Raw genomic sequence first — 18,696 nt, 5'->3', positions numbered from 1 at the left:
CAGATGCTTCCTTGAAAGGTTCTGCCATAGAATTCCTAAACTGTTCTGTGAGGGCTGGACCTTGAGGCCACCAGCAGCATCTGTCCATGGAAGGTGAATGTCATTAGTCATTAGACTGCCACATGCAGAAATGAAAGAACTGTAGGATTTTGGGATTGATAGTCAGGTGCCTGGAATGGAAGTCATTTAAAAGTGACTGCATTAAAATCAGAAAGCTTTTTTTCTCTTTCATTTTTGCTTGTCCACAAAGTCTGGAACAATAAAATCTCCTTGCTATGTAATTTTGAAGGCCTTTCCTAAAAAGCTCTCTTAAGTCAGCAGGAGGGGAGATTTTAAGAATTTACAAAAAGCTCAAAAGTGATTTCTAAGGTAAAACTGCTCCAAGGGATTAATAGAACATACAACCAAATGCAGACTTCGGTGGGACCCTGAATTCCAATGCTGGCTCTCCCTCTAGCTTGATCTGTGATCTCAGTCTACCTTAGGTAAGTTATGAGGGTCTACCTTCCGCTGGGAGAGACCATAATCAAGCTGTGGGACCAGAATAGCCAAATTACTGCCTGGTCTTTCTTGTGTTGTATATAACACATGGCTTCTAGTTTCCTATTTGTTAAAGGTTCATGAATCTGTAGCAAACAGGAAAACATCAGCCTGGTTATGTAGGAGCCCTAAGGAGTGGGTCAGGAGACCTAATTCTAATCATATTTGGGGCCCTATTTAACTGGAGATCTTCAGTAAGGAACTCTACCCTCTCTGAATGTTTCCTCAGCTGTAAAGTGAAGGAATCTGACTTTTATCATTCTAGGTATTTTTTCTTTCTTTCCTCTTAAAGTGATCTCTGTGACCAATCTGGGGCTCAAACTCACAACCCAGAGATCAAGAGTTGCATGCTCTAGGGACTGAACCAGCCAGATGCCCCTATCTTTCTATATTCTTTTTGGCTAAAATGTTTATAATCTCATCTTAGAGGAGTCAGCATTTCTAGCTCCCAAGGTAAGTTTCCTGATGCTCTTATATACAGTTGACCTGGTGCAATATTTTAAGGCAGACATTGGATTTTCTGTATATACTATGACCTAACGTGTATTTTTTATACCTACCTGTTTTACAAAGTGAAGTATTTTGAAGGTTAGAGATAACTTTCTTAAAATGCTGTTTGAAATGTGTATGCAAATATTTCATAATTATTTGACATAGAGTTGAGATGATGTAGAAATGCATTGTATCTAACATTTACATATCAACATAGAAAATATTTACTGTTTTTCTAATTTTGGTGATGGATATCTTCTACTTTATTTTTTTTTTAATTTTTTTTTCAACGTTTATTTATTTTTGGGACAGAGAGAGACAGAGCATGAACGGGGGAGGGGCAGAGAGAGAGGGAGACACAGAATCGGAAACAGGCTCCAGGCTCTGAGCCATCAGCCCAGAGCCTGACGCGGGGCTCGAACTCACGGACCGCGAGATCGTGACCTGGCTGAAGTCAGACGCTTAACCGACTGCGCCACCCAGGCGCCCCTACTTTATTATAGCATACCAAAAAAATGCATTTTGTTCCTGATCTTTTTCTATACTGTTTTGAAGGCGACTTAGCCAATTTAGCATAAATACAGTAACAGTAATAACAGTTTTTGTTTGGCATGTGGCAGAGCTCTAATGTATTAATTTACAGAATGTTGGCAGCTGCCCTATCAGGTAGCGCTTTTCTCTTATTCTCATACTGCAGACGATAAAACAAAGGCACTAAACGTTAAGTAACTTGCCTGAGGTCACACACCGAGGCTGGGATTTGAATTCGAGTTTCAGAGCTCAGGACTCTGACCTATCGGGCAATAGGGCCTCTCATACGCATTACTGATACGAGATACAAAAGATGCCACCTACTGAGAAGACAGGATGAGGCACAGCAGAGGTTATGAACAAAAATTAGGTTAGGAGCAAAACCAAGAATTTCCAGAGAGTCATGTCATTACAAACGTCCTTGCCAAGTCTGGGGAGGAAGTCAGTTCATTTCTGGAACTCAGGACCCTTGTTTAGTCAATTCCATAATCCGGAACCACTAGAAGTAAACTGAAGCCAAGCCACGCAAGGGCCCTGGGCCCCGGAGGAGGGGGACAGACCCAAGTGGGGTGAATGGAGACTGGTGCAGGAGCTCAGGCTCTCCCCATACTCCAGGGGCAATACGGAGCCAAGAGGGCGGGTGACTGCTTCTGCCAGGCTGTGGACGACAGGAGTCCAGCCCGCACACAAGGCGCCGGGCGAGGTTGGGACGCCCAGCCAACTCCAGCCAGTCCGCCCGGTTGGGACAGCCGGGGTCCAAAGGCGCGACGGGCCTCCGCCGGATTCGGAGAAGCAAAGGAAGGCAGGCGAGAGTTCCCCTCGAGCGCGCTCCTTCTCCGGGACGGAAACCATTCACGTTCACTCCTCTAACTTGGCGGCCGCGGGCGCAGCAGCTGCAGCAGCAGCAGCACGCCGGGTTCCCAGCCCGCGCCCCCGCTCCGGCTTCGAGCACCATCCACCGCCGCGTCCCGCCCGCTGCTCGGGTCGCGCGCAGGGCCTGGCCGCCCGCCGGGATCTTCCTCTGAAACTCGCGAGTCCGGAAAACCCACTCCCGTCTCCGAGCGCCGCCTCCACCGGGGCCCTTCCCCGCCCACTCACCCCCACGCGGGGTGGGCGGGTCGCCGCGCGCAAACCCCCCGGGGCGCACCGTTTCCCGCCCACTCCCCGGACGCCGCGCACGCAGACCCCGCCCGAAAACGCCCACCCGCTCGCGGCTCGCAGCCCCCTCCGAGGCTCCTCCCCCGCCCACTCCCACAGCTGGGGGAGGGGAGTCGCCAAGCACACAGACCCCCCCACCCCCACCCCGCCCCACGTCTCCCGGTGCCCTCCTGCCGGCGCGAGGCCCCTTCTCGGTCCCCGGCGCGCGCACGCCCCCTTCCAGTCCCCGCAGCCGGGGCGCCCCGACTCGCTCCAACTTACCGAGCGCAGCTCCGAGAGTGCGGAAGACCCACCCGCCAGGGTTTGCTCCAGAAAAACACCCGCGGTGCCCGCACCTTAACCGCCGTGGCCAAGGCTGGGGGCACAGTTCAGTCCATTCTGTTTTCAAGAGCTTAAGCGCAGACCCTCCAGGGTCCGGCTTCCCGCGCCCACCTGCCGGGTCCCCCGCCTGAGTTGCGCTTTTCCTAAAGGGAGGCTCTGCGAGTCAGGGAGTGTCTCCTCTTCCTTCCCACCTGCGCTCCAGCTGCCCGCCTCCAGCGCCCGGCCGCTTCCTCGCCCTTCTCCCTACCGGTGAGAACGCCGACGTTTCCACCGCCTGGAGTTCCCCACAGCTACTTCGGGGCTCAGTACGCATTTCACGCTTCAAAGGCCACCCTCCCGCGTCCTCTACCCACTCACTGACCTCAGGCCACGGAGGTTGAGTCGTGCGGACGGCCGGGTGGACCCGGCAGAAACTGAGCCTGGGGGCTGGACGCCCCCCTGGGGACCCAGGCACACCCTCAGTCCATACACCCCCACGGTACGCACTGACCAACCTACGCGGCTGGACCCGCGGATGAGGCGACCGCTCCGCTCCCGCCACCGCGGCGACAACGAGGGCTCCGGGCCCTGCGTGCGCGCCCCGCTCCGCCCCGGCCACTTCCCACCCCGAGGCCTTAGGGTGAGTCCGAGAGGGGGCAGGGGGGCTGGGGATGCGGGGTACTCACGCTTCCACCGTCCGCGCGGCCAGCCGGAGGGGAAGCTCCGGCCAGCTCGCCTCCGTCGGCCGTGCGCATGCGTCCCGCGTGTGCCTTATTTCTTATCACAATACCAACTGGTGGCTTTACTACGCCCGCGGTCGCTCTCCCCGGTTTTCCTCTTCCTCCGGCTCGGTCTTTCCTCTCGCCGCCTTCTCCCTCCCTCAAGCTCCCTCCGCTCTGCCTCCTCCCCGCCCCCTCACTCCCTCCTCCCTGGCCGGGCTATCCCGGTCTCGCCTCCCTCTGGCGGCGGCGCGCTCCACTGCGGCGGGGGTCCGGGGGTCGCCCCAGGCTCCAAGCCGGACCCAATCCGCGGCGGGACTGTAGCCCCCTCCTCCGGCCCGGGATTAGGCAGAATCGAGGGTGTGGGCGCGGAGCCGGGCGAGCGCGGAGGTCGTCTGCAAAACCCCCTCTGCGCTCCCTCCGCTTCGGCGGCGCGGGGGCCGAGCGAGACTCCGCTGTGCCGGAATGCTTGCTCAGACCTTGTGAATGAAGGAGGGCGGAGGGAGGTGCGAGTGTGAGTGTGCGGGGGGTGCGCCCGGAGCGGAGGGGGTGCTCACGCCGTGGACTCCCCCGCCTCTGGAGGGCAGCCCCCTACCTTCTCTCTTTCCCCGGGCTTCTCCTAGCTCTGCCCTCCCCCTTCCCCCCGTGCAGCTTCGTCCCACCCCCGTGCAGCTTCAGCCTCTGCTGGTCCCTCTCTGGAAAGGGGTTCCACGCCCTCTTCCTGCGGCCGCTGCCGGACGCCCCACCGGGGTGGGGGTGGGGAGGTGGGGGCTGGCTGGCTCCGGATTCCGGATCCCGCTGAGACCCCAGGCTGCTGCCTTCCGTCCCCAGGGGCTCCGAAGTCTGGGGGTAGGGAGAGCCCTAGAAGGGGGGGGGGGGGGTGGGGAACGCTGCCGCCCAGCTCTGCGGGCACAGAACATCGAGTGTCCCTATACACCCCGCCGCGTGCCCTCGGGAGCGGGGCGCAGGCGGAGGCCGGAGCCCTGCGCCGGAGCTCGGAGGGCTAAACTGAAGCTGGAAGCTGACCTGACACAAAAATAACATCACGTCATTTCCTCCCCGGCCTCCAGAGCTTGCAGACGCTGAGGGCAGGGGAGTGGGAGCGCGAGGTGGGGGCGGAGGCGCGTCGGGGGTAGGCTTGGAGGAAGGGGGTTGAGCGACGCGCTGAGAGCGAGAGTTTGAGAAGCAGGCTCAGGAAGGGCGAGGGCTCCCTCCCGCTTGCATTGACACTGGAAGGAAATGGTCCAGGGAAAAGTAGCTTCGAGGGTCTACTACGGAAAGGGGGTGTCAGGCGAGGCGCCGGCGCCTTTTCCTTGAACGTGCTCAGGCCTCTCGACCTTACCACCCAAACTCTCTGTCCCGCGCCCCCCTGCCCCTTGCTGGCCAGAGCCCCTGCTGGCCGGGCTTGGAGTGGGTCAGTGGGGGTTGGAAGGAGCTGGGGATGCTGGCGTCCCGGTGAGGCCGGGGGTGGGGCGTGGGTGAAGACAATGGTACTCACGGGCACGGGCGAGCTCTGCCCCGCGCAGGCATCCTCTTCCTTGGGCAGGCGTCCCCCTGGGGGCCTAGGCAGTGTCAGAGCTGCCCGGAGCAGGAGCGAGAGGCTGCCTGGCCGCTCCCCGTGCCCCCGCGAGAGCCCAGCCGCCGGCAGGGCGCAAGCGGGAAGCAGGAGGGAGAAGTCCGGGTGCCGCTGGGGAGCCCCAGGAGGGGGTCGCTGGAGAAGGTGAGAGAAGAATCGCGCGAGGCCAGAGAGCGTGCTAAAAAGCAGGTTGAGCAGCTTCGGGGCAGCGGGCGCGTCTGAGAGCTGTGCAGGGCCGGCGGCAGGAAGAGCAGAAAGTAGGGGGAGAGAAACAAAACCAACACGCCATTAGTGTTGGGTCCAGCTGCAGACTGAAAATGTGCTTTTAGTGCCATTTCTACAGCATTTAGAGGCTGTACATTGGGGTGCAAGAGAAGGTCGGCGAGAGCAAAAGGAAAGGCCTTTGGTTAGATTGTCCTTCCCCTTTCTCTCCTTCCCCCCCTTTCTTCTTCCTCTCTCCTTGCCCTTTCTAACTTGGCTCCCCATTGTCGTTCTTGGACCAGCTTCAATAACAACCTGGAGCTTGTTGGAAATACAGAATCTGGGACCCTGTCCTGAATATTGCATCAGAATCTGAATGTTAACATTCCCAGGAGTTTCGTGTGCACCTTAAGTATGAGATGCCTCTGTGTTCATATCTCTTGGTTCTTTAGAATCTCCTACGAATGCAATTCTCCTAGTTCACTTAAAAAATTTTTTTTAATGTTTTATTTATTTTTGAGACAGAACATGAGCCGGGGAGGGGCAGAGAGAGAGAGAGAGCAAGACAGAATCCGAAGCAGGCTCCAGGCTCTGAGCTGTGGGCACAGAGCCCGACGTGGGGCTCAAACTCACCAACCTTGAGATCATGACTTGAGCCAAAGTCGGATGCTTAACTGACTGAGCCACCCAGGCGCCCCACTCCTAGTTCACTTTTGCAACTCTTGCTCCCCTCTCTTTCCCTCTCACCTTTCCCACCTCCCAAGGTGCCTGGAGCTCTTCCTGCTGGAGGACAGAAGTTGGACTTGGTTACTACTAACCAAGTGTCTAGAGAAGTGTCTGGGGAGAACTGGGTAGTGGCAGAAGACTGAGGGATCCCAGACCCTGGCCGAGTGGAAGACAGGGCTGGCTCATTTGACTTTGGTCATGCTGGTGAGAGTGGGATACCAGGACTGTTTTGGGGGCTCATGAGGGCACAGTATGCAGGGCCCCTTTCTGCACCCTATGTACCCATCTTATTCTCAGGAACGCAGGCCTTTCCACCTTCCACTTCTTGCTTAGGATATCTACAAGGCCAGTGTGAAGGTAAAATTATTGTTATTATTTTCTTTGAAAGTAGAGGGAAGCATTCATTTAGAAGTCAGAAGCCCAGGGTTCTAGACTCAGCCTTGCAACTAACACCACAGCTAACCTTGGGAAAGTCTCTTTATTCTTTGAATTTTTCTACTTCACTTGTGAAGTAAAGGGGTTGATGTCAGTGGTTTTTTAAGGTCACCTGCCTAGTCAGACTCTCATTTTTGAGCTCTTAGAGCTTCTTGGTCCACTAACATTGAGTGAAGTTGCGGTCCAGAACCTAACTCAGCCAATCCAAACAGCCCCCTCAAGCAAAACAAAAAGACAGTTTAATCTGTTTGTGAAAAACAAGAGTGGTGGTTGCCAAGAAAAGTGAAGATGGAGGCGAGAGGCAGCGAATAAAAGTGACTGGGTGGCGAGGCGCGGGAGGGGACTAGGCTAGTGGGCGGGAAGGGAGGGAGTCCCAAGGGCGCGGCGGCCGCTCTCCAGGGTCCTGAAGGCGGGAGCGGCCGCGGGCGGCCTCGTGGGCTCGGCGAGGATCCCCCCCACCCCCACCCCCGCTTTGTAGTTGCCAGGCCCGGCCTGTTTTCTTTGGGCGGTGGAAGTCTTGTGGGAAGCGATTGTCGGGAGGGAGGAGGGAAACCTAGCAACCTATTCTCATTCATGAGACCCTTTCTTGGAAGCCGCCGAGCTTGTTGGCTGATTTGTCTTTCGGTCGTTTGTATGCGCTCGGGGAGAGAGTGAAGCTTGGTTTGCATTTCCGAGTAAGTTCACACTGTGTCGCTTCCCTTATTACCTTTTCCTGGAGAATGGGGTCTTTCTCCTAGTATTCTCATTGTCCCCGTTCGTTTCTGCTCTCCCCTCCCCCGCTTTCTGGCATCGTGCGTTTATTTTAGGGGTTGGAGCTGAGAGCCCCGGAGGCTTCTGGAGCAGCGCCAACAGCTCACGCGAGGCAGGGGGAAATGAGAGATTTGGAAAACGCTCAGAGCCGCCGGCCTTGCCTTGGCGCCCAGCATTCGTCATTCATGGGAGGAGGGCAGAGGACGAACCCCTTGGTCTGGGGTTGGGGTGGGGGCTCAGTCGGCGCCAAGTGAGCTCAGACGCCGCCGCCAGCTGGACCTGGGCGGGTCTCAGCTAACTTCGCGCGCACCTGCCAGTTATGGCTGGCCGGTGGCCGGCCGTGGCAGTGTATGCCTCCAGCGCTCAGCTGGATGGCAGCAGAAACCTAACCGGAGGAGGGCACAGGGTCCTGAAGGACCCCGTGCAAAGGAAGTCAAGAAAGAACCGGGTCAGTCCCTGGTTACCCAGAGCTTGAGTAAGCCCACCCACGACCTTTCCCGACCAACCTTCACTTGAGGGCTTGAACTAAGTTTAAGCTGCTGAAAATGAGCAGCAGGCACGCTTCTGCGATGCATGCCCCACTCCTAGGGGCCTGAAGGAAGCCTCTTGGGACATCCATGGGTCCCCGAATTTGTGTCTCAAGTTCATATTTTCAAATGGTCTTGTGAGAATGTCTGAACCTGTAACCTGACCCTTCCCTCTTCTCCCCTTCCAAGTCCTTCTTCTTGGGTCGTTTGCAACCCCCCCCCCCCCCCAAGTTCGCTTCATTAGGCATTTTGCTTCGGTCCTTTGCTTCAAGACAGAGACGCTTGTGAGGGAAAATAGTGGAAATGTTCAGGCAGAATAAAAGTCTGAAACTCGGCCCCAGAAACACAAAGCCCGGCTCCACTGCTCCTTTGGAGACATTCAGCTTTTACCCTTCCCTGCACTGGTCTTTTCTCTCAGGATCAGCAGCCTGCCCTCCAATGCTGGCTGGTGTCTGGAGTCACCGGGAGTCTGGGGAGGGACCGCTGGCTTCTCTAACAAGCAGGGATGTGAAGCATGATAGGTGTAGGGTGCTGAAATCTGACTTCCTCTGGCTCTCCTGGCAAGGACAGAGCTCTGGGAGTATTAGTGTAGCCACAAAATTCGATCTGAGACAAGTTATCTGAGGAAAGACCTTCACCTGCCCGCAGTACTCTAGAGATCCCTGTCTTCCTGTTAGGCCAGATTCTAGATGACAGTCAGACGATTTCACTAATATTAGCCGCAAAATGGAATCATCTTGGAATCTGTATTCTTGGAAGCACTGCTCCTTAGGGATCCAAAAGACTTAGGGAATACTTTATGAAGATCGAATGTCCATTTCCCTAATTAATCATATTGGCTATTGAACCATGTCGAGGAAAACATCACCACATCCAAATCAATATATGCAAAGTGTCATCCCTTTAGAAGGCAAATTGAAAATTTTTATTCACCCCTAAATAGCATCGTTTCATAAAAGAAACACCCATGGCAAGATTAAACTACTTTTAACGAAAAATTTCTGAGAGGCTTTAGAATAAAAATCACAGTTAGAATGGAATTTAAAATTGATTTAATTTTATAAGATGATCTATTTTTTTCCCCTGGATTCTTTTTTTTCTCTTCAAAATTCTGTTTTGGTGTGGTTTGACCATATTATATATTTTTATTTTATGCTATTTGGAGAGACAGTTCCTCCACTTGGATCCAAGAATCTAATTGACAGTGATTTAAAGCTATAATGGCAAGTCTTTGCTTGTGCTGACTACAAACCATGCAGATTGGAAAATGGCAAGATATAAGATAGACAGATCATGGACATTAAAGTCACAGGTTAATATGAATTTGAGGCCAACCAAACTGTTAATAACATGTTTCTATTAGGGTTCACTTCAAATCTCAGTGTTCCTAGTGAAAGTACAACTGTTAAAAAGAATATCCCTGTAGCTCATAATTAGCTCTGACTTCATACATTCTTTTAATAACTTTTTAAGTGGATCTATGCTTAGGGCTTCTATGGAGGTGTTATAAGTAAGTGTCATATAATGGAACATTGATAGTGACGAAGGCGGGGCTAGGAACAGAAGTGGAGGGGACCAGAAATGAGGACTACTTAGGTGACATGGATGTCTGGGGAAGGGACTCACTGCAGGTTCTGTCTGCTCAGTTCCTTCAGAGACACCTGGGCCCTCTGCCTCCCGCTGATGGTATCAACCACAGGAGGAGCTTAGGATAGGAGGTGGGTCTTTATTTGAATATACAGCGTATCCATATATATATTGGCATTATATGCAAAGCTGAACTCTTGATTTTCCCCTCCAAACTTTCTTCTCCATCTCCGTGAATGGCAACTTGATCATTTTCGTTTAGGTCAAAAACATTGGAGTATCCCTGACTTCTCTCTCTCTTTCATACACTTCAGCAAACTCCCAACTGCTTCTTATATTCGCAGCTATCACTCTGTGTTGTAGGCTGAATTGGGTCTCCTCCCAAAATCATATGTTGAAGTTCTGAACCCAGTACCCCAGAGTATGACCTTGTTTAAAAATAGGGTGGTAGCAGATATAATTAGTTAAGATGAGGCATGTTAGAATGGCGTAGGCCCCTAACCCAGTATGACTGGTGTAAAATAAAAGGCAGAAATTTGGACAGAGACACACACACACACAGGGAGAATTCCACGTGAAAACGAAAGTAGAGATCAGGGTGATGCATCTACAAGCCAAGGAATGCCAAAGATTGCCAGCAAACCATCAGAAACGAGGAAGAGGCATGGAACAGATTCTCTCTCAGAAGAAATCTGGCCACAAGACTGAAACACAGAAACCCTTCCTCAGTTTCCAGCCTGTTGGCCTGCTCTGCGGATTTCAGACTTGCCAGCCAACACAACTGAATGAGTCAATTCCTTAAGATAAATCTCCCTCTCCCTCTCCCTCTCCCTCTCCTCCTCCTCCTTCTCCCTTTCTCCTCCCTCCCCTCCCCCTTCTCCCTGTCTCATAATCTACCTATCACCTATATATCCTATAGTTTCTGGTTCTCCGGAGAACCTTGACTAGTACTCTCTGGTACAGGTCTTAACCATCATTCATCTGGACTATTGGGTTATCCTCCTAGCTGGTATTTCTATTTCCCCTTTGCCTCATTTTGCCTCATTTTGCCTCATTTTGCCTCATATTCCCTTAATGCTGAAGCCAGGATTTTTCTTTAAAATGTAGGTCAGGTTAGGTCACTCTGTAACTCCAAACTTCGTATTGGCTTCTTATTTCAGAGTAAAACCCAAAGACCTTACACTAGCCCTCAAGGCACGACATGAACAGTCGCATCCTACCACAAAGGTTTCCTCTTCCTATACAGCTAGTCTTGCAATATTGGTTTTCCATAGCACTTCTTACTGTTTGACATACTATATGTTTACTTCTCTATTTGTGTGACGAACGCAGTAACTTTTTGTTTTTTGTTCATTGCTGTATGAATAGGGTCTAGAGCACTGCTTGGACCTTAACAAAGTGCTCAGTAAATATTTGTTGGACAAATGAATGAAAAAAACAAACATAAATATTAATCACTCATAGAAAGGGGTGCAAGTCTGACACACGCTACCACATGGATGAACCTTGAAAACATTATGCCAATTGAAAGAAGCTGGACACAAAAGGACAAATATTATGTGATTCCACTTATATGAGGTACTAAAAATAGGCAAATTCATGCAGCTAGAAAGTAGCATAGTGGTTACCAGGGGCTGGGAGGAGAGGAGAATGGAGAGTCACTATAATGGATGCAGAGTGTCTGCGTTGATAGAAGAGTTCTGGCAATAGACAGCGGCGTTGGGTCTACAACCTTGTGAATGTATTTAATGTCACTGAATCACACACTTCACGATGGTTACAATGGTAAATTATTTTGTTATTTATATTTTACCACAGTTGAAAAGAAAACATTAAAAACTCTTCAAGATGTGAGCTCAGAGGAGCCCGAGAACGTCCACCCAGTGGGGAAAAATGGCGAAGTGAATCAGTCCTGATTCTGCCAGAGTTTTCACCCATCTCTTGGGCTTCTCTCATTTTGATTTCTGCTGCCACCGGCTAAAAGTGTTTCAAGGCAGGCATTGCCAACTCTCATTCTATTCTACAATGTAGTGGGGCTTAGACTGTAATATGTAGAAGTAGAAAGAGAATAGCTGAAGCAGGGTCCAAGAAAAGTCTTGTAAGCCACTCATTTATTCATCTTTTCAGCATTTGTCACATGTGTCTCAAGTACCAGGCACTGTCCTAGACGCTCTGCAGTCAAAGTGAGTCAGGAAGAAAATGACCTGCTGTTAGAGTGTGGTGAATGAGGGGATAGTAAGGATCCGTGTAGACTTGCCCCATGGAGGGCGAGTAAGTCACGGCAAGGATTTTGGATTTTATTTTAAAAGCAGTGTTAAGTCACTGAAAGGTTTTAAGCAAGAGAGTGACATGCACTGATTTATATTTTTAGAAGACTCCTTTGGTGCTTTGTGTTGGAGTGAATTGGAAGGGGACACACACGGGCATCGTGAAACAGGAGGCGTGGCGGTGGTCCAAGTGAGAGAAGATGATGACTTAGACAGTAATGGGAATAAAATACAGAGAAACGGATAGACTGAAATATTTTAGAGAGAATTAATTGCATTTCAGGTGGGTTGAAGTGCAGGCTGAGAAAAAGGGAATTAAAGATAATACCCAGGTTTTCCGAGTTGAGCAGTTGGGTGGCTTGCTGAATTGAGGAAGATGGGGAGGGAAATCAAGAATCCTGGTAAACACATTTCTTAGATGCCTATGATGGCATCTAATGGAGATGTTAAGCAGGCTACTGTAAAAGAGACTTGGGCTCAGGGTAGAGGTCTGGGTGGGAGTCTAGGAGATGTAAATTTAGGAGTTATTGGCATAATATGGTATTTAAAACTGTTGGAATTGGGTAGGATTTCTAGAAAGAGATGAAAAGATAGAACAAGATTGAGTCAGTTTAAGGAATTTGAACCATGTCCAGATGGAAATGGGGAGTCATTGACAAAACTTAATCAGGGAGTTCACAGGATCAGGTTTGTATTGTAGAAGGGTCTCTCTGTCCTCTGGTGTTACTTAGAGGCAGGCATGATTGGAAAGAGGGATCAGGAAAGATGCTGTTGCAATAATTTTTTTGGGAAATGATCTAGAAAAGCATTCAGTGGGATGGAGATAACTAGATGAACAGATCAAGAGATACTTTTGAATAGTGTGAACAAAACCTGGGGATTGATTAGAGGTGGGAATGAGAGCAAGGGCAAGGCTATGCCTCCCAAATTTCAGTTCAAAACCAGATGGATAAGGTGCCATTTTACTGAGATCGAGAACTTAGGAGACGAAGAGCTTGGGGAAGGGTAAAGACATATTGTTAATTTTGAAGAACTTACTAGACACGTAAATCTAGACGGTCAGTAGACTTTTGTAAATTCATGTGTGAGCTGTAGGAGACTGAGCTGAATGGACTCATCAGTCCATAAGCTGCCTCAGAGCCTTTGACACTGCTCAGATTAGCCAGGGATGATGAGCCCAGTGAGAAAAGAAAAGGGCCAAGGATGGAAACCTAGGGAACTTCCAATATTTCAGTCAGTAAAGGGAGAGCAGTTTGCAAAAGAGGCCGAAAGAGGGCAGCCACGGAAGTAGAAGGAAACAAGGCAAAAGGGCCATTCGCTGTTACATTCCAGACGCTGGCTATTTCTTGCTGTGGACCCCACAAGCAGGTGTTGGCCTCATCTCCCTTTTACAAAACACTATATTGGGACTCAGGTGAAATAACTTGGCCCAAGACACTTAGCTAGAAAACAACAGAAGTTTGAAGGGATTTAAACAAAACCTTGGAGTATCCAGTGACTAACTACCCTTTGATCTTTAGCAAAAGGAGTGAATTGTGTGTGTGCATGCTCGCGCATACGTATATTTGTATATGCATAGCCTGTCTCTGGGAGGTTCCAAAGCCGCTGGTAAGACTGAAGAGTGGTTGCCTCGGGTGGATCAGGGAGTGGCGGTTGGCCACGGGCCAGACGGATGTACTATATTGTATACACTTTTATGCTCTGTATTATTGTCATAGAGTCTGTACTAAAGAGTTTGGCTCCACCCCCTTTTTTCATGCTTGATTGATGGCTGACAGCTTTCAGTCCCCACTACTCTTCTTCCCTTTTGCCCCACATCTGGGCAACCTGATGGGACAACCTAGATGCTTCCTCCTTTGGCACCTGCAGGACCTTCACGCGATGCAAGTCCTGGCTCTTGCAGAGCAGAACCCTCAATTCCCACCTTACCGTGAAATCCCAAGCCACTCTCCTTCTGTTCTCTTAAGCCATTTGGACCTGTTAGCATCCTGCCCTGCTCTCCTCAGAGGGCCTCATTATGTGAATAATAAACCTTTCTACGCTCTCTTGGTGTTCGTGTGGCCTCATTGGTCTGGACGTCTGAACCAAATTTGGGGTGTGTGTTGGGGGGAGGGCCCATTCTGCCTATGTAGAGGTGACCACAACAATTGTATTAGTTCACAGCTGTAAGGCTGGACTAGTCTAATTCTGAACTGTCTAGTTCAAAAATATAAATTAACTAAAATGTTTTTATTTTCTTATTTTATTGTTTTATTTTTATTTATTTTTTAACTAAAACATTTTTATTTTATTTATTTATTTTTTCAACGTTTATTTATTTTTGGGACAGAGAGAGACAGAGCATGAACGGGGGAGGGGCAGAGAGAGAGGGAGACACAGAATCGGAAACAGGCTCCAGGCTCTGAGCCATCAGCCCAGAGCCCGACGCGGGGCTCGAACTCACGGACCGCGAGATCGTGACCTGGCTGAAGTCAGACGCTTAACCGACTGTGCCACCCAGGCGCCCCTAACTAAAACATTTTTAAATGGTGGGAATAAAAAAGGTCCATGTACCAAAGTCCTAAGATTTTAAGATTTATGTGGGCCTTTTCCACCATCTTTCTTGTTAGCTCATTAAAAAAACTGGAAAAGAAAAAAGAAAAAACTAAACTAAACTAAAACCTGTGCTCTTCCTTCCATACTCCTCCATATCTCTGGAGATCAGGAAGGGGATTATTATTACGTAAAATATCAGAAAATTGAAAAGAAAAATTCCAAATGAATTTTTGAAGCTTTAGTGATGTTTTATGGGCTCTCTAGCTCTATAAAAATTTCATTTGTCCAATTTATTCTATTTTAAAAAATAATGGGTGCTTACAATTAAAAAAAAACATATATGTGTGTATGTTGGTATGTATATACATATACATTTGTGTATATGTGTGTATGCGCGCGCGCACACACACACACACACACACACACACATATCCAAGCAGCTATTCCTAGGGAATAGTAAGCAGTACTCTAAGAAAATCCCAATTATATTTTGCATACTTATTTTTATCATAAAATAATTGCCATGTTTTACCCCAATGTACAAACACAAAATGTTCTCATACATGCGTCTCACTACTCACCACGCCCCGTCCTTACAGCTGTTTGATGAGGAAACTACAGACCAGTGAGCTCAGATGATTTGTTAGGACTGGTGGGGAGCAGAACTGGGCCACCGACCAATGCCCCCGACTGCCATACTTCTTGACCCACATCCAGGAGACATGGTCATTATTTACTGATGTCAGTCATGATGATTGACAAAGACAGTAATTGAAGACAGTGATACTGTTGATCCATATCCCTGAATGCCCCTGATAGTTGCTAATTGTAGTTAAATACCTTTGACCACATGATTTCTCTTAGACCAAAATTCCAATTTCCCCTCCTTGTCACACCCAGCAAGTAATGAGAATTCCATGACCTTTAGGCTTCCAAGTTGCCATTGGATATCGAATTACTGACGTCTCTAGGCACTGGCTCAGTTAATCACATGGCTGCTGATTCTCTACTTTCCTTAGTAATACAGTTAGTTTGCTGAGGTCCTAAAAGGACAATACAGCTTTTGTAATAGCCTGATTTACCTAAAACTTCAGAACAGTACTTTGATTCCTAACAGAGAAGCCCTAACATTTTAGACAGTAAAGAATAACACATCAAGTGAAGGCTTTAGGAGAATGTGCCTCACGTAGTGTCAGACACCTTTCCTAAGTTAAATCCATGGAGTACAGAATATTGTTATTCTGGAATGAAATACAGTACAGTCGAAACCCTGTATAATTTATAAAGTTTCTCTTTAATTATTAATTTTTTTCAAGGAAGCTTGTAATCTTCACGCAGCCAGGCTTTCCACAATGATTGACCAAGTCTAATAAACTTGTAAATCATACATTTATTAATTTCACTTCATATGCAGTTTCTCTTCAGAGGATATAGAACAGGTTAACAAGGTTCATATTGTAATAGTTCGTCCTAAGGCTTTTCAAGGATTGATGTCAGTAACTATGAGAAATGAAAAACACTTTCATCAAAATCCTATGAGTTGGTAGAAGCAAACAAGCTTGGAAAACGCAAGCGTGAGAACTGCAGGGGACAGGGCTGCTCATATAATTAAAAGTCTTCTTTTTCTTTTTAACTAATTTTTTTTCTTAGACGGAGAGAGACAGAGTGCAAGCAGGGGAGGGGCAGAGGGAAAGGGAGAGACAATCTGAAACAGGCTCCAGGCTCCTGGCCGTCAGCACAGAGCCCGATGCGGGGCTTGAACCCACGAACTGTGAGGTCATGACCTGAGCCAAAGTTGGATGCTTAATAGACTGAGCCACCCACATGCCACCAAAGTCTTGTTTTTCTTGAGTTGTCTGTATATAAAAGTTTCCAACACTGCCATCCTTTGAGTCCTAACATTTCCCCTGGGCTCGGTTGCTCCACTAAGGTGCTTAGTGGAAAGAAGGGAGAAGAGAGGTGAAAGCACAGAGCAGGGGAAAGGCCGTAGTTGGAGGAAGGGGTGGCAGTCAGGAGAGGGAGGTTCTACCAGCCCTTTCCCTTGTGACTTTGAATAAGTCTGTGCTCATCTGGGCTGTACTTTCTTTTTCTGTACAGAGAGGTTTAGTGAAGATGGTCTCTAAGGCTTGTAACAGCTGATTTCTGGGTTCAGTGTGCGTGCCCTTTTCTGACACATAATCACTTTCCATTGTCCTCTCTTGGGACTCCCTTCCCAACACACGTAAACGTGTACACACACAACACACACACACACACACACACACACACACAACCGTGTACCTTAGAGCAGAGAAGCAGAGCAGAATCCAGAGGGAGTTCTGGAGCCAGCATGCCTCCCCAGGCGAACGCTTTTCAACATCCCCACTGTGACTCCCCCAGCTCGCTTAATTAAATTACAGCATCCTCCAAAACAGTTTCTGCCTTGGAGTCTGCACAGCGCCTGAGTCCACTCTGATCTGCTGCCCCCCCCCCCCCCCCCCGCAGAAACACTGATCTTTCTAAGAGGCAAATACAGTCATGTTACTCCCCTCCCTCTAACCATTCACTGGCTCCTCATTTCTCTATAGGTCCTAATATGGCATGTAGACCTTTTGTGATTTGATCCGTACTCTGTTTACTTACTCACTTTTCTTTCTCACTATTACTTTGTACTCAAAGCTCCAATCATGTTAAAGTTCCCCAGTTCCTAAAATCCCCTTGTTCATTCTCATTCCAGGTATAAATTCTCCTTCTGCTGAATCCTTACCCATTCTTTTTTTTCTTTTTTCTTTTTAATGTGAAATTTATTGTCAAATTGGTTTCCATACAACACCCAGTGCTCATCCCAACAGGTGCCCTCCTCAGTACCCATCACCCACCCACCCCTCCTTCCCACCCCCCATCAACCCTCAGTTTGTTCTCAGTTTTTAAGAGTCTCTTATGTTTTGGCTCTCTCCCTCTCTAACCTTTCTTCTTATTTTTTTTTCCTCCTCCCCCATGGTCTTCTGGTAAGTTTCTCAGGAGCCACATAAGAGCGAAAACATATGGTATCTGTCTTTCTCTGTATGGCTTATTTCACTTAGCATCACACTCTCCAGTTCCATCCATGTTGCTACAAAGGGCCATATTTCATTCTTTCTCATTGCCACGTAGTACTCCATTGTGTATATAAACCACAATTTCTTTATCCATTCATCAGTTGATGGACATTTAGGCTCTTTCCATAATTTGGCTATTGTTGAAAGTGCTGCTATAAACATTGGGGTACAAGTGCCCCTACTCATCAGCACTCCTGGATCCCTTGGGTAAATTCCGAGCAGTGCTATTGCTGGGTCATAGGGTAGATCTATTTTGAATTTTCTGAGGAACCTCCACACTGTTTTCCAGAGCGGCTGCACCAGTTTGCATTCCCACCAACAGTGCAAGAGCCTTACCCATTCCTAATCTGCTCCTCATCTTCTCTCCCAGGGCAGTCTCCTACTTTGCCTTCAAATCTCAGCTTAGGTGCCATTTCCTCCAGGAAGCTCTCCCAGGTTGGGTTAGCTGCCCGTATGCTTGCTCTTGTCACAGCATTTCCTGCACTGAATTGTGATAGTCTGTGAGGGTCAGGACTTTGCCTTGTTCAAACCTGTGTCTCAAAAAAACCTAAAGCCGTTCTGAGACATAATGGGTATTCAATCAATATTTGTTGAACGAATGAACTTAAGAAATGACACGATCTAAACAACCTATCTCAAATCTTCGTAAACCGCAATAGACAAGAAATAGCAGGATAGAAGCGGCCACAGTTCCATGCGCAAGCCTCCAGGGCACGGGGCTTATTAAAATGGGTGTTCAGAGAAGGCGTGATGCAAAAGGGAACACGGGCAGGTCTTTCTTAAGGAGCCTGGCCTCCGTGTGTCCCCACGGTCCCAGGCCAGACCCACCGATTTCACGCTGACGGAGCGCAAAAACCAACAACCAAGATGGCAAGAACAAAGGAAGACACTGTTCGCCTCAAAGTGGAAATTTGTGACAGGGCCCAGGAAGTCTGCCTGGGCCTTGTAGCTCTTCCAGTGGTTTCTAATAAACCAGGCTTTGTGTGAGTCTCACTGAGGCTGCACAGGGCCCCGTCCCAAGGCTCGCTCTCTCTCTGCTGGCCCGGCTGCCTGGCCTGGCTGCTGGGAGAACTTGTTAGCCATCATTGATTTCTTTGAGTTGGACTCCACTGAATTGGATTGCTTTGCTCTGCATTTTAAAAGGGGTGTTTTTCTTGAGGCTGGAAGTTGGCACGGACTTGAAATTACAGAGTTGGAGACCATTCAGGATCCATAACTATCATTAATGTCCTTCACAGCACCTGAGATTCTAACGATGGTCTTTTTTTTTTTTTT

The 18,696-nt window shown here is 49.0% G+C and overlaps 1 protein-coding gene across 3 annotated transcripts in view; it reads right to left on the bottom strand.

Annotated features, from left to right (window-relative positions):
* RGS20 (regulator of G protein signaling 20) overlaps positions 1-18,696 on the bottom strand; it is an 87,874-nt gene that overhangs the window by 55,520 nt on the left and 13,658 nt on the right. Inside the window, exons 2-3 of one of the 3 annotated variants that reach the window (XM_047842396.1) lie at positions 6,710-6,717; positions 5,239-5,551 (exon numbers count right to left, since the gene is read on the bottom strand). The exons of 1 other annotated variant lie outside the window; for it this stretch is intronic. In XM_047842396.1, coding sequence (XP_047698352.1) covers positions 5,239-5,551; positions 6,710-6,717 — 321 coding nt within the window. The remainder of the gene's footprint in view (positions 1-5,238; positions 5,552-6,709; positions 6,718-18,696) is intronic. One more of the 3 variants, XM_047842395.1, reaches the window with a different exon arrangement.

The sequence above is a fragment of the Prionailurus viverrinus genome, chromosome F2 (genome assembly GCF_022837055.1).
Source record: "Prionailurus viverrinus isolate Anna chromosome F2, UM_Priviv_1.0, whole genome shotgun sequence".
Classification (NCBI taxonomy): domain Eukaryota; kingdom Metazoa; phylum Chordata; class Mammalia; order Carnivora; family Felidae; genus Prionailurus; species Prionailurus viverrinus.
Note: the sequence above shows the minus strand (reverse complement) of the source record. Positions and strands in the feature narration are given on the sequence as shown.